The 18479-nt window shown below is 35.5% G+C and overlaps 1 protein-coding gene across 1 annotated transcript; it reads right to left on the bottom strand.

Moving 5' to 3' along the window:
* Positions 1–243: 243 nt before the first annotated feature.
* On the bottom strand, positions 244–15397 carry ALB (albumin). Its single transcript, XM_058546430.1, has 14 exons — positions 15319–15397; positions 14541–14598; positions 13282–13414; positions 11418–11626; positions 10668–10800; positions 9741–9838; positions 8123–8252; positions 6992–7206; positions 5407–5539; positions 4174–4271; positions 3036–3174; positions 2229–2452; positions 921–1053; positions 244–285 (listed from the first exon to the last, which is right to left on the bottom strand). The coding sequence occupies exons 1-14, from the start codon at positions 15395–15397 to the stop codon at positions 244–246; spliced, it is 1824 nt and encodes a 607-aa protein (XP_058402413.1).
* Between the last annotated feature and the right edge of the window lie 3082 nt (positions 15398–18479).

The raw sequence follows: 18479 nt of genomic DNA, 5'->3' as shown, positions 1-18479 counted from the left end.
CTTAATCTGTGCCTTTATTTTCTCATTGGCAAAATGAGAATAATAACGGTACTCAACTCAAGCAACTATTTTGAGAGTTAAATAAGTTAAAATATATAAAGAGCTTAGAACAGTGGCTGGCACTGGTCTATATGGCTCTTGGCAAATGGTCAGTCAATTTCACTATTTTAATCCTAATTATTATACTTACTTTAAGAAACATCTAAAGTATAGTTACCTGAGATGCTTGTGATTGTGTTATTTTTAGAGTAAGGCAGTTTGACTTTTAGCAACAAGTTTCGGACCCTGAATACAAAGAAATGATAGATGTGGGGAAAATATTAGCATCACTATCAGGACAAAAAATTAACATTGTACAGCCATTGGTGATTACAAAGTAATTTTACATGCATCACATCTTTTAATTCCATTTTAGTACTAGAATCTCTAGAAGGAAGCTCACTGACATCCATTGCTCCCAAAGGAATAAAAAATTACTGTCAAGTCATAGGGAAATATTAAATGATTCAGTCAGACGTTTAAATATAAACTTCCCCACTAATCTGTAAAAACAAGCACTCAGTTTCAACCAAATCACAAAACAGCATTTTTCAAGAAAATGCTTAAATAAATTAATGTTTTGGTTTAATGATGTCTCTACCAAAAGGTTTCAGGCCTTATCAATATTTCTACCTATATTCATAAACATCACAACTTTGGAAACAGAACAAATATTACAAACATTTAATAAGATGCTACAGTGCAGCAGGAGAAAAAAACAACAACAGCTATTTAAGTCTTTTGTAAGACAATTGTATGTAGAACAAGATTCCTGTCTCACATGTACAGAGTGTCCTTCAGATACATAAACTTCTAACCCCTAGCTTGATCAAATGCAACAAAAGAAATTAGACATATTAAAATGAAGACGGCTCTAGTACCTCCTCAGCAAAGCAGGCCTCTTTGTTCTCAGCTGCACAGCACTTGTTTATAAAAGCTGCAAAATCCTCTATGACGGCTTTCAGTTGTTCATTTGTTGCCTTGGGCTTGTGTTTCACCAGCTCAACTAGTGCCCTGCATTTGAATGAAAAAGATAGAAGAAAGGTTACACACATAAAGAAAAATGGAGATAGTAAAGGCGGTAGTGCTGTTGCTTAAGATTATAAGTCTTGGAGCCAGACAACTCTGGTTCGAGGCCCAGGCTTACTACTATAAGCTTCAATATTCTTATTTGCACGAGGATAATAAAATCCACCCTCATAGGGCTGGTGGAAGGATCAAATGAGATAATCAATGTAAACTGCTCGACATCTGTAGTGCCAATAAATCAATAAATCTCTGTTCACTAAATCTCTGGAAAGCATTATGTCATTGCATATATGTATTATGCAGATTATGGAAGTTATACCATATTGAATTTTATAGCTATTTAAGAGCTAAAAATGATTCTTAAATTTTAATTATCTTGGACTCCATTTTAAAAGTTTCTACTCTGAGAGTCTTTATATTCGGTTTTTGAAATTTGCCCAATTCACAGTTATTAGTGGGGAGGCCACAAGAAATAAGACTATCCAAATTCATGGGAGCTGGTGGTTTTCTTTCATTGACATCTGCAGAGACAACAGTGCTAGAGAGAGGGTCATGTGGGCATGAGAGGTTTTGCAATATTACTCTTAAGTCTATGGCCATGATCAGAACCTGCCAGAGACAATAGCAACATTCTGTTGCTCAATTTCATGCAATTATAACCCCTTGTGACAACAATAGGGAGTCGAGCCTCAGAACTCGCATTTCTAGTTGTTTATTATCCAAGTTGCATTCTCCAAGGTCACATCTTAAGGGTTTGCCTTGCCTGTGGGTTGTCATAGAACAAACCTAAAATAATCATTCATGCCTAGAAATAAATTCTCCTATGATTTCTACTACCTAATTTGCTATCTGCACAAATGCATCAGTTAATTGTTCAGCTTTTTCTACTGGACTTGGCTTAAGATATTATTCTACTGTAAATTTTAGCCACAATATTATTCTGAACGATTTGTAGGCAGGATTATGATACAGTCTTTTTTTTCTAATAAAACAAAAAGCTATCCACTTTATTCTTGACACGTTTATCAGCTTAATAAGGCCAATACTTAAATACTCTTTTCTAAGGAATATAATCACTACTTTAGAAAAAGTTGCTCATTTCCATGTGCAGTTCTCACTATCAAGACTACAAACACATGCAGTAATGAAATACTCCTCACGTTTGTTTCTTGATTTTTTTCTCATCATCAGGAAGTGTGCATATATCTGCATGGAAGGTGAATGTTTCAGCATTAAACTCTTTGGGAATATATGTTTCATCGAGTTGCAGAGCAGAAAAGCATGGCCGTCTGTTCACCAAGGAATCCGTGCAGCATTTGGTAACTCTCTCGCTCACTGGAGTCTTCTCGTGCAACACACACAACCGGTTCAGGATCAAGGACAGCTAGAGAACAGGTAGGAGGGCAGAAATTCAAAAGAAGTGTAATTAAAAGTTTTCCATGAACTCGTACTTTCCAATGGACCAAAACAAGTGTTATATTTTAACTAGCAACATTGAATCCAAGGTGGACTGGAAGCAGTGATTTGCTTATCTTTAGAAGTACAAAGAATAAGAACAGTCTTTTCACTTTTAATTAAAAATGTCTACATTTTAAAAATAATTCACTTGAGAAAATAATTGATTAAAATAATTTGAGGTGAATCCTGAGATATGTGTTGGAGTGGGGAAGAACTAGTCTTATACTGATACATTAAAGAAAAGACAAAGAACGTGAAAATTGAGAAAACGCCAGGAAGGAATATTGAAAATTCATGAAATCTTTTCAAAACAATTTATCATCTTTGGAATCTTATCTAAATCCTCGTTCTGATGGTCAGATAATATAGGTAACCAAGTCCCGGCTGCCACTACCCCTTCCCCCCCACACATACACGTTAGTCCACCCCTGCCTCTGAGAGTTAGCTTTGTCAATATCTAAAGGCAAAAATTCATCATTCTTAGCTTTATTATATTTTAAAAGACTCACATAGTTTTCAGTACAGGGCAATCTTTGTGGCTCAGAAACCTTACAACACTTGGTGCCCACTTTTCCCATTTTTCTTGAGATGTCCACGAGAGTTGGAGTTGACGCCTGGGGTACTTTGTGGGTGTAACGAACTATGAGCCTGTAACAAAATAGTCCATGTGTTTTTAGCCAGGCAAGAAACTGTCTTTTTCTAACATAGAAGGTCAAGCAGAGAATACTTAACCAAAATCCACTAAGATGATTTTTCATTCATAAAATTATCTCCATCTCTAGGTTGGTGGGATAGTGTGGGGGAAGACCTTGTCCTGAGCAACCAGTTAAGCCTAGCTTTGAATTCCACCTGTGCTATATAATCTTAGGAAAGTGACTTACCTTATTATAATTTAGTGACATTAATATATTTATTAATTACTTCTTTCTTTCAATAAAACCTACTGAGAGATTAATATATATCAGCACTGTGATAAATTTGAAAGATAAGAATAAATTTTCTCACCTATAAAATGGAGGAAATATATCTGACTCCATAGGGATGGTGCAAGGGTTGAATTAAAAGAAAGTATACGATCAGCCTGGCATGGTACCTAGCATGTAATAATCATTTACTAGGAATGTCAATCACCACTGAAAGTCAATATATGACTGTAATCTATTCAAGGGAAGAGACTGTGTTGTTCATTGTTGTTATTCCTATCACCCACAGTTAGAAGAGCACTAACATATGTAAGCCGAACGATAAATAGCTACTGAATAGTGTGTCCCTCTTGTCTTTTCCTCCACAGATAAGGCTCTATTAGATCAGGAAATTAGATCTATTAGATCAGCTTATTGAGCTACTGCTGTCAAGGCCTACTATTTCCCGCTCTGCAAAGCATTGCTGTATTTTGTTTGCCGGTAAATTATTCCTTAACCTTCAAGGAGCATCTTCAGTTCCTATATCCCAAGATTTGGTATTTTCCCACCCAGACCAATTTTTTAAATTGCACTCAAATGTAGGCCTCTCCATCCCATCAACTATTTTATCTCCTTCATACTGTATTTTCATGATTAAAAGTTGTATGATAGGTGGTCTATACATTGTCTTAAATAATTACTAATAGATCAAGAAAAAAATTAGCCAATAAACAAAAATACTTACTCATTTTGGAAGTCATACTCTCCAAGCCTTTCATAAATTTCACAGTTTTCTTTGACTAACTTCACAGGCTCATCCACAAGAGGTTTCAGCTCATCAAACTGAAAGATAAAAGAATCGTGTTTACAGTATTCCAGCTGAGGACCAGAGGCAGGCTGTTTTTCACCCCTCTAGGCAGAGTGAGAGCCTTCCTCCTTTCTGCCCAAAGCCATGTAAATAGATCTTTAATGCTAAATTTATTACAATATGTCCAAAATGTGTATCTTATTTGGCAGGGCTGTATAGTATAAGTGATTAAGAATATTCAGACTCTGGAGTGCAACTGCTGGTGTTTGCACCGGACCATCTACTCATTTTCTAGATGTGCAACTTTTCTTCCCATCTCCAAGCTTTAGAACCGTCACCTCAAAAATGAGGACAAAGATGGAACTCACCTCAGAGACTTGCTCTGTAAACCACCTGAGCTAATGAAATTAAAACAGTGTCTGGACCATAGTAAAAGCTCAGTAAATGATGGCTATGGTTGTAAGTGTCATTTTTATGAAGCTATCTCTCCAGTTGGATCCTGACCTCTCTGAGATAAGAGATTTTACCTTGGTCATTGGTTCCAGTATGGTACTTGGCATATAGCAGGTTCCTGGTAGAGGAAAGAATAACTTTCCTCTGATTCTGAAGTCTGGAAATTACTACATTTGCTAGGAGTGCTAAATATGCTAAAATCCTAGCTAAATATGCTAAAAATCCTCCAGAACAGATTACCACTCTTTACTTAATTTCTTATAAAACTATTCTAAAACCTTCTCAAAAAAATTTGAAAATATTCTAAATGAATAGATTTCACAACCTTCCTTGAGATACTAATTCTTCATACTTGATAAATCTTGGAATCAGGTTAACTTTCTTTGTATCTAAGTTAAATCTCTTTTAATTAACATTTAATTTTACTTTATCTTGTTTTATTCTCCAGAGTGTGAAAGAAAGAAAAAGCGTGGTCAAGATTTTGTGAAATTAGAGACCACTCTCTTCAGATCTGTTTTTTTTAGACTATTCGAGGTTTTATTAACCACTCTACTTAAGGTTATTTTTCCTATAATATTTAAGAGCACAGAATTGAACCATCTCAAGAAAAGATCTAAATTGCACTATATAACATTTTGCATTCTTGCATTATTTTTCTTTCTTATTGTCGGAATCATCAGTCAAAGAGCTGCGTTTTTTTTCCTTGAAGAAACCTACCACTTTGCCATAGCATGCAGGTGGGTCATCAGCGACACAGCACTTTTCCAGTGTGGCTTCATATTGCTTGGCAATTCTCAACAGCAAAGAGACAGAGTAATCAGGATGCCTTCTTGCGTATTCATACAAAAACCTAATTAAGATGAAAATAAAATAGATTTAGTTGGACAAATGAGCAAGAAAAATCACATAACTAACCACAAGAGTAACTCATATCCCAAAGGTCCGAATTTGACTAAACCCCATGCAGTAAAGCTTAATGGCCAAGGGCTTGGGGTTTAGAGTTAAAGCTACCTGCAGTCAAATCCTGGCTCTGCCACTTACTCTGCTGTATCACCTTAGGCAACTGATTAAAACTATTAGAGCCTTGGGCCGGCCCGGTGGCTGAGCGGTTAAGCGTGCGCGCTCAGCTAGTGGTGGCCCAGGTTCGGATCCCGGGCTCGCACCAATGCACCGCTTCTCCAGCCATGCTGAGGACGCATCCCACATACAGCAACTAGAAGGATGTGCAACTATGACGTACAACTATCTACTGGGGCTTTGGGGGGAAAAAAAAAGGGAGGAGGATTGGCAATAGATGTTAGCTCAGGGCTGATCTTCCTCACAAAAAAAAAAAAAAAACTATTAGAGCCTTAGTTTCCTCTTCTATAGACTGGGGAGAATAATAGTATCTATTTCATAAGGGAGGTTATGAGAAATACATGACATATTCTATGCAAAACACACACTGTCTGGCACATATTTAGTGTTCGATGAATGACACCTATTATTACTATGTATATTTTGTTTGATTTGGAGTACACCTCAAAAAGGTTCTGATAGATAGATAAATAGAGATGTATTCTTAAATTTTTCTTTTTTCTCTCTCTATGAGTGAAATCTTGAAGGGTAGACAATTTTATGAAATATTATTTAGTGCACAGAATACTATTACAATCCAACAATAAAAATGCAAAGTTTATCACCATGCTTACTGACTATATATAATCATTTATTTTGTCATTTGATTGTGTGCTGCCTTGCCATGTTACTGGATTTCTGGTCTTTTCAACCAAATATAAAGCACCTGGTAGCAGACTCTATACTTCTCTTTATACTTCTTTGCTGCCGTCAGATACATAGATAGATAAGTCATAGATGGATAGATAGAGAGACAGAGAGAGATAAAGATGTATTACACATGTTCATACATATACATTATGGTCAGTTCAAGAAATACTCTTTGAATGAATGAATGAATAAATAATATGTATATAATTTATGTATACACAAAATGTTTCCAGAGATATTTCTAGAAATATCCCTAAGGAGTAAGGAAGGGGGGTAAAAATAGAAACTTAGTTATTACTTTGTACTCTTTTCTATTGACTGAGCTTTTGCCATGAGCACGTGTTTATTATTTTACGACAACTTTTTAAAACTAATTAATTTTTTCCAAAAAATTTTAAAGGCTGGAAGAGAGAAAGATAAAGAAGCATTCTAGGCAATATGGAAATTGTAGTAACTCCAAAGGAAAGCCTAGAATATCTTCCTAAATCCTGAGACCGTATAAAATCTATGAAAAGATAATTCCTTATCCACTTACGTGCCCAAGAAGACATCTTTTGCATCCTGAAAGTGTTTGCAAACTTCCTTATCTTCAGCAAAATCAGCAGCTAATGGGGGCAGGTCACTAGGCAACTCATCGCCTTCAAACTCAGCAATGCAGTGGGATTTTTGCAACAGAGGTTTATCACAGCATGCTTTCAGTTTACTGGAGATTGAATCTTGGTTATCACAAAAGTACTTGGCAAGATCCGCCTATAAGCAAGTTGATGGAAATTGTTCAATGCAAATTGACATCACTACACTTTCTCCCGGGCCTTTATCATGTTGGCAGAACACGTTCGTTGTATTCTAAGACCATACACACACCCACCTGCCTTCTATGAACACTTTCAGTCTGTGCTCCTTAGCCTGCAGACTCAGAACTACTGAAACATTTCCACTTGATTAAAAAAACTAGTCAGTAGTAGGGGCCCATATCAGTTATTTATTAATTTTATATTTCTATTGTTAAGGCATTTAAGTTTTTAAATTAAAACTCAATATTGTTTTTCCAAATATCCTCCCAAAATTAAGTGCAGGCAGTTTGAAACCAAAAAACTAAAGTGTGATAAATTTTTGAAAAATTAGTCAAGAGCATAGTCACAGGCCCCACTTATGTATGGAAAATATCTATCTTAAATTTTCCAGAAGATGTCCTGAGAGATTAGGATTCTGGCATTTGGTCATATTTTTAAGTTTGGGGAAAAGAGATACCATGCTAAATATTTGTATATTTAACACAGAGAATTAATTGAGAGAATATAGAGAAAAAAACTCATAATTTCCAAAGGTCTCCAGATACCAGCCCTTCTCCAACTCCACTCACCTCCCCAAAAAATCTCCTAAGAAATCTACCTTTGTAGCCATTCTACTTCAGTTTAAGCCTTTGTTGTCAGTTAGAATATGACTGAAAGGGATTACAAATTAGTGAATGAGTTTGTCAGATCATTTAGCGAGCAGGTTAGCCCGGTAAAAAAAAACTACCACAAGACAAGGAAAGGATTGAGCAGATTAGAGCACAGGAGACAATCTCAACTCACTGTCAGTTGTCACCCACAGTATTAAATAAATTCACTCTATCAACTTAGCATGTAAATTATCAAAAAGCATACTAAAGAGGATTCTTTACCCTGTCATCTGCACATTCAAGCAGGTCACCATGGCAGCATTCCGTGTGGATTTTGGCAAGATCTGTCACCAGCTTGGAAATCTCTGCAAAGTCAGCCTTGGGAAATTTCTGGCTCAGGCGAGCTACTGTCCTAAAGAGAAATTTCTTCCATCAAAATACTATTAACATGCAATATTTTATGTGAAAGTACTAGGAAAATACTACTTATAACAAGAAAATTCAGGATAAAATAACGTAGAAATAATCTGTAAAATTCATTAGTTCTTATTTTAATGCTAGTTCTGAACCAGGTTATCTTAGGGCAACATGTTTTCTTAGGGCAGAACTATCCATTGTAAGAGTGTACACGGTGGATAGAAGTCCCGCGATTCATAAAAGCAGAAATCAAAGGGGTGTTCTAGAAGGGGAGATGTGCTGAGAGGCATCAAGTTTAGATCCCAGATCTGACGTCCAGAACTGGTTTTATCGCTTATTAGCAGTGTGACCCTAGGCAAGTTACTTGGCCTCTCTGAGCTTCAGCCTCTACAGAGTCACAACAGTATGCTAAATCAAAAGATCGTTCTGAGGATTAAGTTAGATAACGCATATGAAAGCATTTTATAAACTGGGAAGTGTCATATAAACTCTAGTTATCTTTTTTTAATCAATTAAAACACATTCTTCCTGACTTCGAAAGTCTCTGAGAAAAGAAATGTCATAAGTTTTACAAAATTAGGGAGTTTTGATTAACCACACTTTTACCAAGAAATTAATCCGGCGCAGTCTCTAAACTCGATGACAAGATGTAAAAGGTAGTATCTGCATGCTTTCCCAAATCATTTCAGTTGCCTAAATCTGATAAAAGATACTTCTTCCCCAAAACCAACCACAGCCTGTTTAACTGTGTAACGTTTCATGTCTGGGTTGTTTTGCTCATTGATTTTGTTGATTTTGATGGTGTAGATGGCGGAGACGACAGACAAAGATAGTTCAAATGACGATTTCTACAGAGCCTGCAAAATGTCGATTATTTTCATTTTATCTCCTGTTCATGTTGGTTCATTGTTGACTAGCAAATGGAGGATTGGGGAGGGGGGACTTTTCTTGGCATGGATACTATTGAAGGATGCTTCTAGAACCAGCTAACTAATATAAAAACAGAGGCCCAGGCAAAAAAAAAAAAAGAGATTAAGAGCAGAGCTGGAACTATGAAAAAATGAGTAGTAAACTTGATGGCTGTATTTAATTATCAGAACATAAAAAGACAATCAGACACTTTCAGATAATTGAGGGAGGGAGATAAAATTAAATGAAAGCTCCTGATGATAGCTTTATAAAAAGTGTGGACTATTAGAATAAGATCCCTAGTTTTTATAAATAAATGGGAGTTTAAATACCTGTCCTAGAAGGACAAAAAAGATGTCCTGTGAGTTCTTTGACTACTTAGAAAAAATGTGATAAAAAATAATAACAAATTGTCATTGATGCTCTGGTTTTCACCTCTTAAATTTTTACCTTTTAGACAACTAAAAGGATGTATGTGAAAGCTCTGTGTAAAATGCTATATAAATGCACAATTTTGTCAACTGAGCCATCGTCATTTGCACCACTATAAAGATGCAAACTAAGTTTAAAATACCATGCTTTGAGAGCTCTCTCTCCGAATTTTTGGAGACTGGCGCACTTGAGTCTCTCTTTGGCAGATGAAGTCAGTACTCTGTCCTTCAAAACTGCAATCTGTAAAAAGAAATTATTTTGGAAAAATTAGAAAAGAAAAATTTGACATGTAAAAACGCTTCTTAAGTTCAGCTGAGACTATGCCAAGTTAAATTTTAGAGAGATAATTGACACCTAAATTCCCAAGCGCTCCCTATTGGTGAATAATTATTTTGCTATGCAAGGAGAGGAAAAATCAGCCCGGCCCTAGTGGAAGCCTCTAGGTAGTTAAGCACCAGCACAGAGGCATTGCCAGGGAAAAGGAAACTGAAAAGGGAAGAGGAAGAACAGACTACACTCATATCCTGGGGAATATGACTTGACTGCCTTCCTAATTTTGCATATAATTCATTTCATCAACTCTCATCACATCAATAAACTCCCTACAAAAGAGAATGCAGTACATAATAAATATTTACAGAGTGATTGAATAAATCCAGGCTTCTAGATGCAGTTCAATTCTCTACTTTGAATTCCATGACCCACCCCCTCATAAAAAAGGCTCATGAAAAGATAAACAAAAACTGTGCCCCCTTGCTGTGCAATTTTACAAATGAGTTTCCATATTTCACTATAGTGACCAGCACCGTAAAGAAAGCTAGGATATTGAGACACGTAGACAGGGATGCCCTCTATCAGATCCACTTTGGTAAACCTTAGAAGGAGGAATAGAAGGTCAGAGGCCTTTAAAAAGAGTGAAAGATCTCTGTGGAGGATAAGAGTGAGGAAGGCTTTTTTGACCATGTAAAGAAGTTTATATCAGAGATTTAGGTTCCCTAAATCTAGCCATAAGATCCTCAAAATCTGAGGTTTGATTATGAATTAGTTCTTCTATTCCTCTGGGAAATACCTTTGGCAGCAGGCAGGCAGCTTTATCATCAGCTTGGCAGCATTCTTTTAAATCGTCTCTATATTCTTCAGCATAGTAAAGGAGCTCTGGGGCATAAAAGTAAGGATGTCTTCTGGCAATTTCATATAAATATCTAAATTTTTTAAAAGAAAAGACAGTCATTTTTCTATAGCAGACAGTATTACATGAACAACTGTAATCAACCATTCTCCCCAGAGCCTCCAAAACCCAAAGACGTCTAATTTACCAATTAAGCTCAATTTGCACAAGATGACCGTGCCTTTCTTATTCTTTAAGTCAGTGAAAAGGTTAAACTTACATACTTATATATATGTTTATATATATAAACATACGTATACGTATATACATATATACATACACATATGTATATACATATGTATACACACATACATATAAAATAGTTAAATTTTGGTGACCTAATGTTATTGACTAAAATGAAATCAAATCTGAGAATAACTAAACATATATCTTCATAATATTTTAATACATGTCGATCTCAAATTTTTCATATAGATCATATCCTGTTTTAATAAACTCCAAAAGATCTTTGATCAAATTTTTTATTGTGTAGAATTGTATAGTATCAAATATTACTTCTTTGAAAATTGTCATTAGAACAAAAGCTTCCAAGTCTTAATGTTGAAAATACTTTTTGTTACAGTCATTGTTATCATGTCTTAACCTATTCCATAATTTTTAATTTTGAAGTATAACAATCCGATTACTTACTTTCCCAGAAAACTCTCTTCATCTGCCTGGAATTGGGCGCACAGAACATCAGGCTCTGCTTTCAGAGGGGGGAAGTTTGGGCTGTCATCTTTGTGTTGCAGGAAGCACTCGTTTCTCTCAGGTTCTTCTTTTGTACAGCAGTCAGCCAGTTCACCATAGGTTTCACGATTAGTTGCAACTTTACACAATTCATCTCCAAAAAGAGTATGCTAAATGGAAGACAGCAGGCTTCAAATTTCTGGGCAGTATTTTATTTTCTTTGTACCCAAAGAACAGTAATAATTTAATATACTGGTAAAACTTGGTCAGGAAATCATATAAAAATCCACATTTTTCTCAGGTTTAGAGAGTTTCCCTTGATTTGACCACCTATGTGTAATTTTCTTAAGAATTAACTGTCACACTAGTACTTACAGTGGATAAAACAGAAGGGCAAAAAGACCGTCAATGGCTTGAAGGAATGAATATTACTTCTATTTCCAACTGAGTCTAACGGCCAGGAGAGTGACCCTTATAATAAAAAATCAAGGAAAAATAATCCTCCAAGTAGCAGGTGAATTCACATTAGGGAGGAAAGTGTTCAGATAGTTTCTTATTTGATCTGCTCCTTTTTGAGAGGTCCAACTTTTCAGTAAATACTATTAAAAACTGCGCCGGCCCGTGGCTTAGCGGTTAAGTGCGCGCGCTCAGCTACTGGTGGCCCGGGTTTGGATCCCGGGCGCGCACCGACACACCGCTTCTCCGGCCATGCTGAGGCCGCGTCCCACATACAGCAACTCGAAGGATGTGCATCTATGACATACAACTATCTACTGGGGCTTTGGGGCAAAAAAAAAAGGAGGAGGATTAACAATAGACATTAGCTCAGAGCCGGTCTTCCTCAGCAAAAAGAGGAGGATTAGCAGGGATGTTAGCTCAGGGCTGATCTTCCTCACACACACACACACACACAAAAAAAATACTATTAAAAACTGAGGAGTATAACACAATTTACTATGTATTAATTAAGTTATTGTATTAAAATATAGATCTTTTTCATCCTAGAAATATTTGCCTCAAAGCACATTCCATTAAATAAATCCTTTCTGTTTCCATTAATTTTTATTATGAAATAATTGTAACTTCAGGGAAAATACACTGCTCAAGACAGAATTTAATTTTCAAAAAAAACACATTTTTTAAAATTCGTTTTTAAAGCCATAATATTGTGTGGAGTTAAAGTACTGATTCTGCCTTGAGAGACGGATACATATAGAGAGAAATAAGAGGAGGAAAGGCTTCAGTGATAAATTAAAAATGGGCTTGTTCCCAGAAAAGTATTTAGATATTGAGTGGTGAGAGAAATATAAACCTCTCCTTGTACTGAAGACCTATCCAGAAACATCAAAACTTCCAAGTCCTTCAAAATGAATGAATGCCCTGGTTTTTTATTGTATGTAAAAACGTGAACATCCCTAAGACGAGGACTATGTAGCTGTACTACATATTATTTTATCCGGGTAACAAATTAAAAATCAGTTGAGTGCTTTCTAATGATAAAAACCACGTTATAATTATTAGCCTCTATGAAAAGAAATCAAACTTCAAACTTTCAAAAGAGACTTTTACAAATGACAAATATCCATTTAAATACACTATGACTATTGTGTGTGGTCTCAATAAAGAGACGTTTTTAAAACTGTGGGTATATCTAGAATGTGTCTATCACAGAAGAAACAATGGCGATACCCACTTTTGAGCGTTGCTTACAAATATGGTCATTAGCAATAATTGAGATAACTAAAATGAGATTTTTTTTTCCTTTGAAATGCTCAGGATTACTTAGAAGAAGAAGAAATAATATTCAAAATCAGAAGGTACTTACAAGTGACTTGTCACAATTTTCAGCTGACTCATCAGCAACACATTTTTTTGCGAATTCATTTACTTCATTCACTAATTTTACATGATCTTCATATGTGCCCTGCTGTAGATACTGAGAAAAGGCAACCAGCACTCTGAAACAAAGAACAAAGAAAAACATAGCATAATAACATTTTAACATAAAGTAGGTTACTATGCTAGCGAGCAAATTGTGTATCTGTATATGTTCTATATTTTATACATCTTTCTTACTATTATCCAGAAAGCCTATTCACATCAGCTATTATCTGAGGCCTAACCAGGCATATGTGGCTTTCTAATTAAAGAAGATATGTACTTCCACCATGTTTAAATATGTGTGTGCATGTCAGTAGATGCACGCACATAGAGCAAGCAAGTCAAATGTATTCTAAATTAGATCTAATTAGAATAACAGGGGTATTACATAGGCCCTTTGACTGTTTAAAACAGAAAGCTAAAAGCACGCACACATCTCATTTAATCAGGCTGTAGGATGAGATGGACCTTTAAAAAATAAACTACTTTCTCAGTTTTTACAAGATTAAAAAAATATTATGGGCCGGCCCCGTGGCATAGTGGTTAAGTTTACAGGCTCCGCTTTGGGTGGCCCAGGATTCGTGGGTTCAGATTCTGGGTGTTGACCTACGCACCGCTTGTCAAGCCATGCTGTGGCAGCATCCCATATAGAGAAGAGGAACATGGGCATGGATGTTAGCACAGGGCCAATATTCCTCAGCAAAAAGAGGAGGATTGACAACAGATGTTAGCTCAGGGCTAATCTTGCTCCCCCCTAAAAAATATATATATATATTAAAATGCTCTCAAGAAACCACAGATCTATTTGCTAGGTAAAGGAATTTAGTGAGCTGTGAAAGGAGTCATATAGTAAAGTCTTTCCCACCATGCAGATTATATAAGAGTTCCAGAGCTACATTGTCCTATAGAGTAGCCACCAGCTGCATGTGACTATATAGATTTAAATAAAATTATATATTATCTAAATTTTTGATCCTCACTTGCGCTTGCCATTTTTAAGTATTCAACAGCCACACGTGGCCAATGGCGACCATATTGGAGAACATCAATATAAAATATTTCCATCAATGCAGAAAATTCTATTGGACAGAACTGTTCCAGAGTCTGGACCCTGATGACAAGGGAATATAAAAACTTCGGAATAATAACCAACACTATTAGAAACATTAATTTGACTCTTCAATATTCAATATTTTAACTTACAGGCCTTTGAAATGTGGTTCTCCCAAATCATTAAACCGATGAGCAATTTCACTCTTGTCTGGGGAGGGGGGAAAGGGAAAAAAAAAAGGATTTGTTTAAATTCTGAAGAAAATAACTGGTTACAATGTTACTTTTTATGTTTCTCTCCGTTTGACTTAGGTATTCATTTGTGCCAAAACATGGGGCTTTGATCACTACAGAAAATCTTAGGATGATGGTGAACTATTTCTTCTGCATTTAAACAGAAGAGTTACTCAATCACCAACGATACTATTTGAAAAATCATTAAAATCATTAAATATCTATAACTTTATATTCATACTTGGATAAGATCTAATGCTCTTGTAGTGTCTATTAACGGCTACTGAGAGGACAGTTGAAATGAAAAATATAAATACAAATTCTATTCATAAGATTAATGACAGATTTTGGTTTTGCTTTTACAAAGTAAGGTGCAGTAGATAGGCCTCTGAGAATTTGGAGTTATGAATTCTATCTTCAACTATATTCTGTGAGGTTTAAGTCACTCTGTCTAAGTTCCTTCATGAGCAAAAGGAATTACAGGTACTAAGCAATTCTCACCATTTTTTTCACCTAGGATGGTAGAAACATATTAATAAGATAACTTTCTAAGGATTCACAAATACAAAATATCGTCAAAGTCTAGAAATAAATGCTAAAGGAAAACTTACTTCTTTAAAGAAGCAGAGTTTACTGAAACTCTTTTTTACTAGGAAAATAAAAGAAAAGTTGAACAATAGAAAAACAGAATTCTTACATGAATGGCGACGAAACACACCCCTGGAATAAGCAGAGCTGAAGAGAAAGAGAAGCGAAATAAAGGTTACCCACTTCATTGTGCCAAAGGCTTGTGAGGTTGATAAAAGAGAAAAAGGTAGGAGAAATAGAGGGATATTAGGACTAATATACTTCTTTCACCAATAATTATAGATTATTAACTAGACTCATCTTTGTATTCATTGGCTCCCAACTGATTACAAAATTTACAATATTCTTGCCAAACAATTGTTTGACTAATCTGTTGCGTATGTTTGCCATCTAGCGCTGTTTTCCCCACAAGACCTTGTCAATTCATTAAAGTTATGTAAAACATCTTATCAAATTTTACATAAGAGTTTAAACGATTTGTGCCTATTATTCATTACCATGTTCTTTATCTGTGATTTCCCATTTGAACATTTTAGTTTTCAGTATTTGCAAAAAATTTAACCAAACCAATGACTTAGCTTGGAAATAAGAAGTACTAAAAGAGCTAAGCCCTGAATTGTATCTATTACTAATTCCAAGAGTGTTTTTATTGATAAATAATAAAAAATTTACACACACACACACACAGAGGGCATCCATGTCTTTTTCATTCTTCTGAAACTATTCTGTCTGAAAAAGCTGCAAACTAAGATGCAAACTAAGAAAAAGCCATAGCAACAATAACAACTAAAATGGATATTCAGAAGTTCTACATTTCCATCCCAGCTCTGGCCCATGAGTGATTCAGTCCCTGCAGTAGGATGCTTAGAAGAAATATGGGTATCTCTCATAGAATTTCCTGTTAAGGAGATGGGGAAGAACATGAATGCAAAAGACAGTAATGATGATCTTTGCATGATCATATACACAGGCCAGTTTGAGCCCTGATTACACCTCTAGAGGTTATAGAATCCTAGACCTTCTTCACCAAGCATCATATTCTTTCCATCCCTGTTTCACACGTTTTTCCTTTCTCCCTTTTAATAAAAAGAAAAGTCACATGCTCTTCTTTAACGTTATTTTGAGTTTCAAAGTAAATTTAACATTATGTCTGAAAACAAAGCAAAGATAATTTTTCAGAAATGTTTTTCCAAACTTCCTTTCCTACTCTCCCCACCCAAGATTCTGATCTCTACCTCTGAAAGGCTATTCTCTCTCTGCCCTTTCGCCCCAGAGATGAAGAACTACAAAAATTAGTGTCAAGCCAGTCATTTCATTTAATTACATAACCGAGTCAATCAAAACTGTCAGTCAAGCTGCTCTATGGCACATATAGATGCGAAGACTAACAAATACTCAACAGAAGCATTATTTTTCCTATTCAGTCATATGATGAAAGAGATACACTTTCTATGATCTTATTTTACTGTATTTCGTTTCACGTATGAGTACCAAATAGATAATCAAATACAGAAGAGGAGATGATAGATAAATAGATGATTGATAGATGGATAGATAGATGACAGAGATGGATAGATGACAGAGATAGATGATAGATGACAGATAGACAGATAGATAGATAGACAGACTAAAGATAGATAGATACACAGATACACAGACAGACACATAGATAGACGGAGTTTTTTTAAAGCGGCTCAAGGGAGTCCTGAATAATGGAGCCAGGCCACAGATGAACAGAAATAAAAAAATGTCTGCCTATGGAATTATTTCTGTTGGAGAAAACCATTTTTTTTAAGCCCAAAAACCCAGATTAGAAAAGGAAAAAGGAAATTATTCTAACTTTCTATCATTCTAAATGGAGAAAATAATTCTTTTTTTAGATAAATTATGTCAACTTTTAGCTGCCGAGAAAGTCAGTGTCCAGCCCTAAACTTTTCCTTATATGAGTCCCTACAGAAGGCTTGATCAAACATTCAATCCTTATCAGTGAATATGTTTGCATTACTAATTCACAAAATCAAACCCTTGTCACACACACATATATTTTGCGCATACTTTTTCATTTAACAAATGAAAAGAATAATATTAATCTCTCCATCTACTTTGCATTGCAATATTGTATCTTAATGCGATGGTAAATATAGGACACCAAAAAAAAGATAAAATTAATCATGATTCTAGAAATTTAGAATTGATTTTTCTATAGTTAATGAAGATCCCATAGCTTTCAAATATAAAATTTAAAATATCCGAAAGAATCTTTTCTTACAGTACCAATAAGGTATTTTGCATGTGGGTATTCTTATTAAAGATTAGTAAATGGTTGAGAAATTAAAAATTTTAATTCTTAACACGATCTGCATGCTTAAAATTCATCCTTATTAATAAGCAACCCTTGGGCCGGCCCGGTGGCACAAGCGGGTAAGTGCGCGCGCTCCGCTGCGGCGGCCCCAGGTTTGCCGGTTCGGATCCCGGGCACGCACTGACGCACCGCTTGTTAAGCCATGCTGTGGCGGGGGTCCCATATAAAGTAGAGGAAGATGGGCACAGATGTTAGCCCAGGGCCAGTCTTCCTCAGCAAAAAAGAGGAGGATTGGCATCGGATGTTAGCTCAGGGCTGGTCTTCCACACAAAAAAATAAATTAAAAAAAAAAAAAAAAAGAAACCCTTGAACATTTGCATTTTGGGGATTCCCAAAGTAAGAATTCCTACATTTTTCTTCTATTAATTCTGCATGTACATTCTATAGTGAGAAGAATAAAACCATATCATTGTTGGTTATTTCTAAATATTCTATTCTTCAAGATTTTAAACTTTTATATTTAGTTAGTCATCAAAGGACTCTGGCATAAGGGTAAATGCAAATATTTAAACCGAGAATTATAAATATGGCTTACAGAATCTGGTTTCTAAGTAAACAGGAAACTAGCTCCAATGATTTTAAAATGTTTTCACATTTTTTACGGGAGAAGTTTAAAAAGAAAGAGCAGTTAAGAAAATTATTTCATATGGAAAGAATAATAGTGTACTGATCATTTAGAAGAGAAAAAAAAATACCTCAATTGGAATGTAAATATAACTGGGAATTAAACCTGAATCTTTATTCCTGTTGTCCTGTGTTTTCCATTCATTTTGACGGGATAGAAACGGCACGGAAGCAGATAAAATATCTCTTTGGACCCGTCTCCCACTTCCTTGCAACCCTAATCATATATAAACCTATGCCCTCTACTACCCTCTGGATTCCTGAAGCTTCTCATCAAGTTGTTC

This window comes from Diceros bicornis, chromosome 8, assembly GCF_020826845.1.
Source record: "Diceros bicornis minor isolate mBicDic1 chromosome 8, mDicBic1.mat.cur, whole genome shotgun sequence".
NCBI lineage: Eukaryota > Metazoa > Chordata > Mammalia > Perissodactyla > Rhinocerotidae > Diceros > Diceros bicornis.
This window is presented reverse-complemented; position numbering and strand designations above follow the sequence as displayed.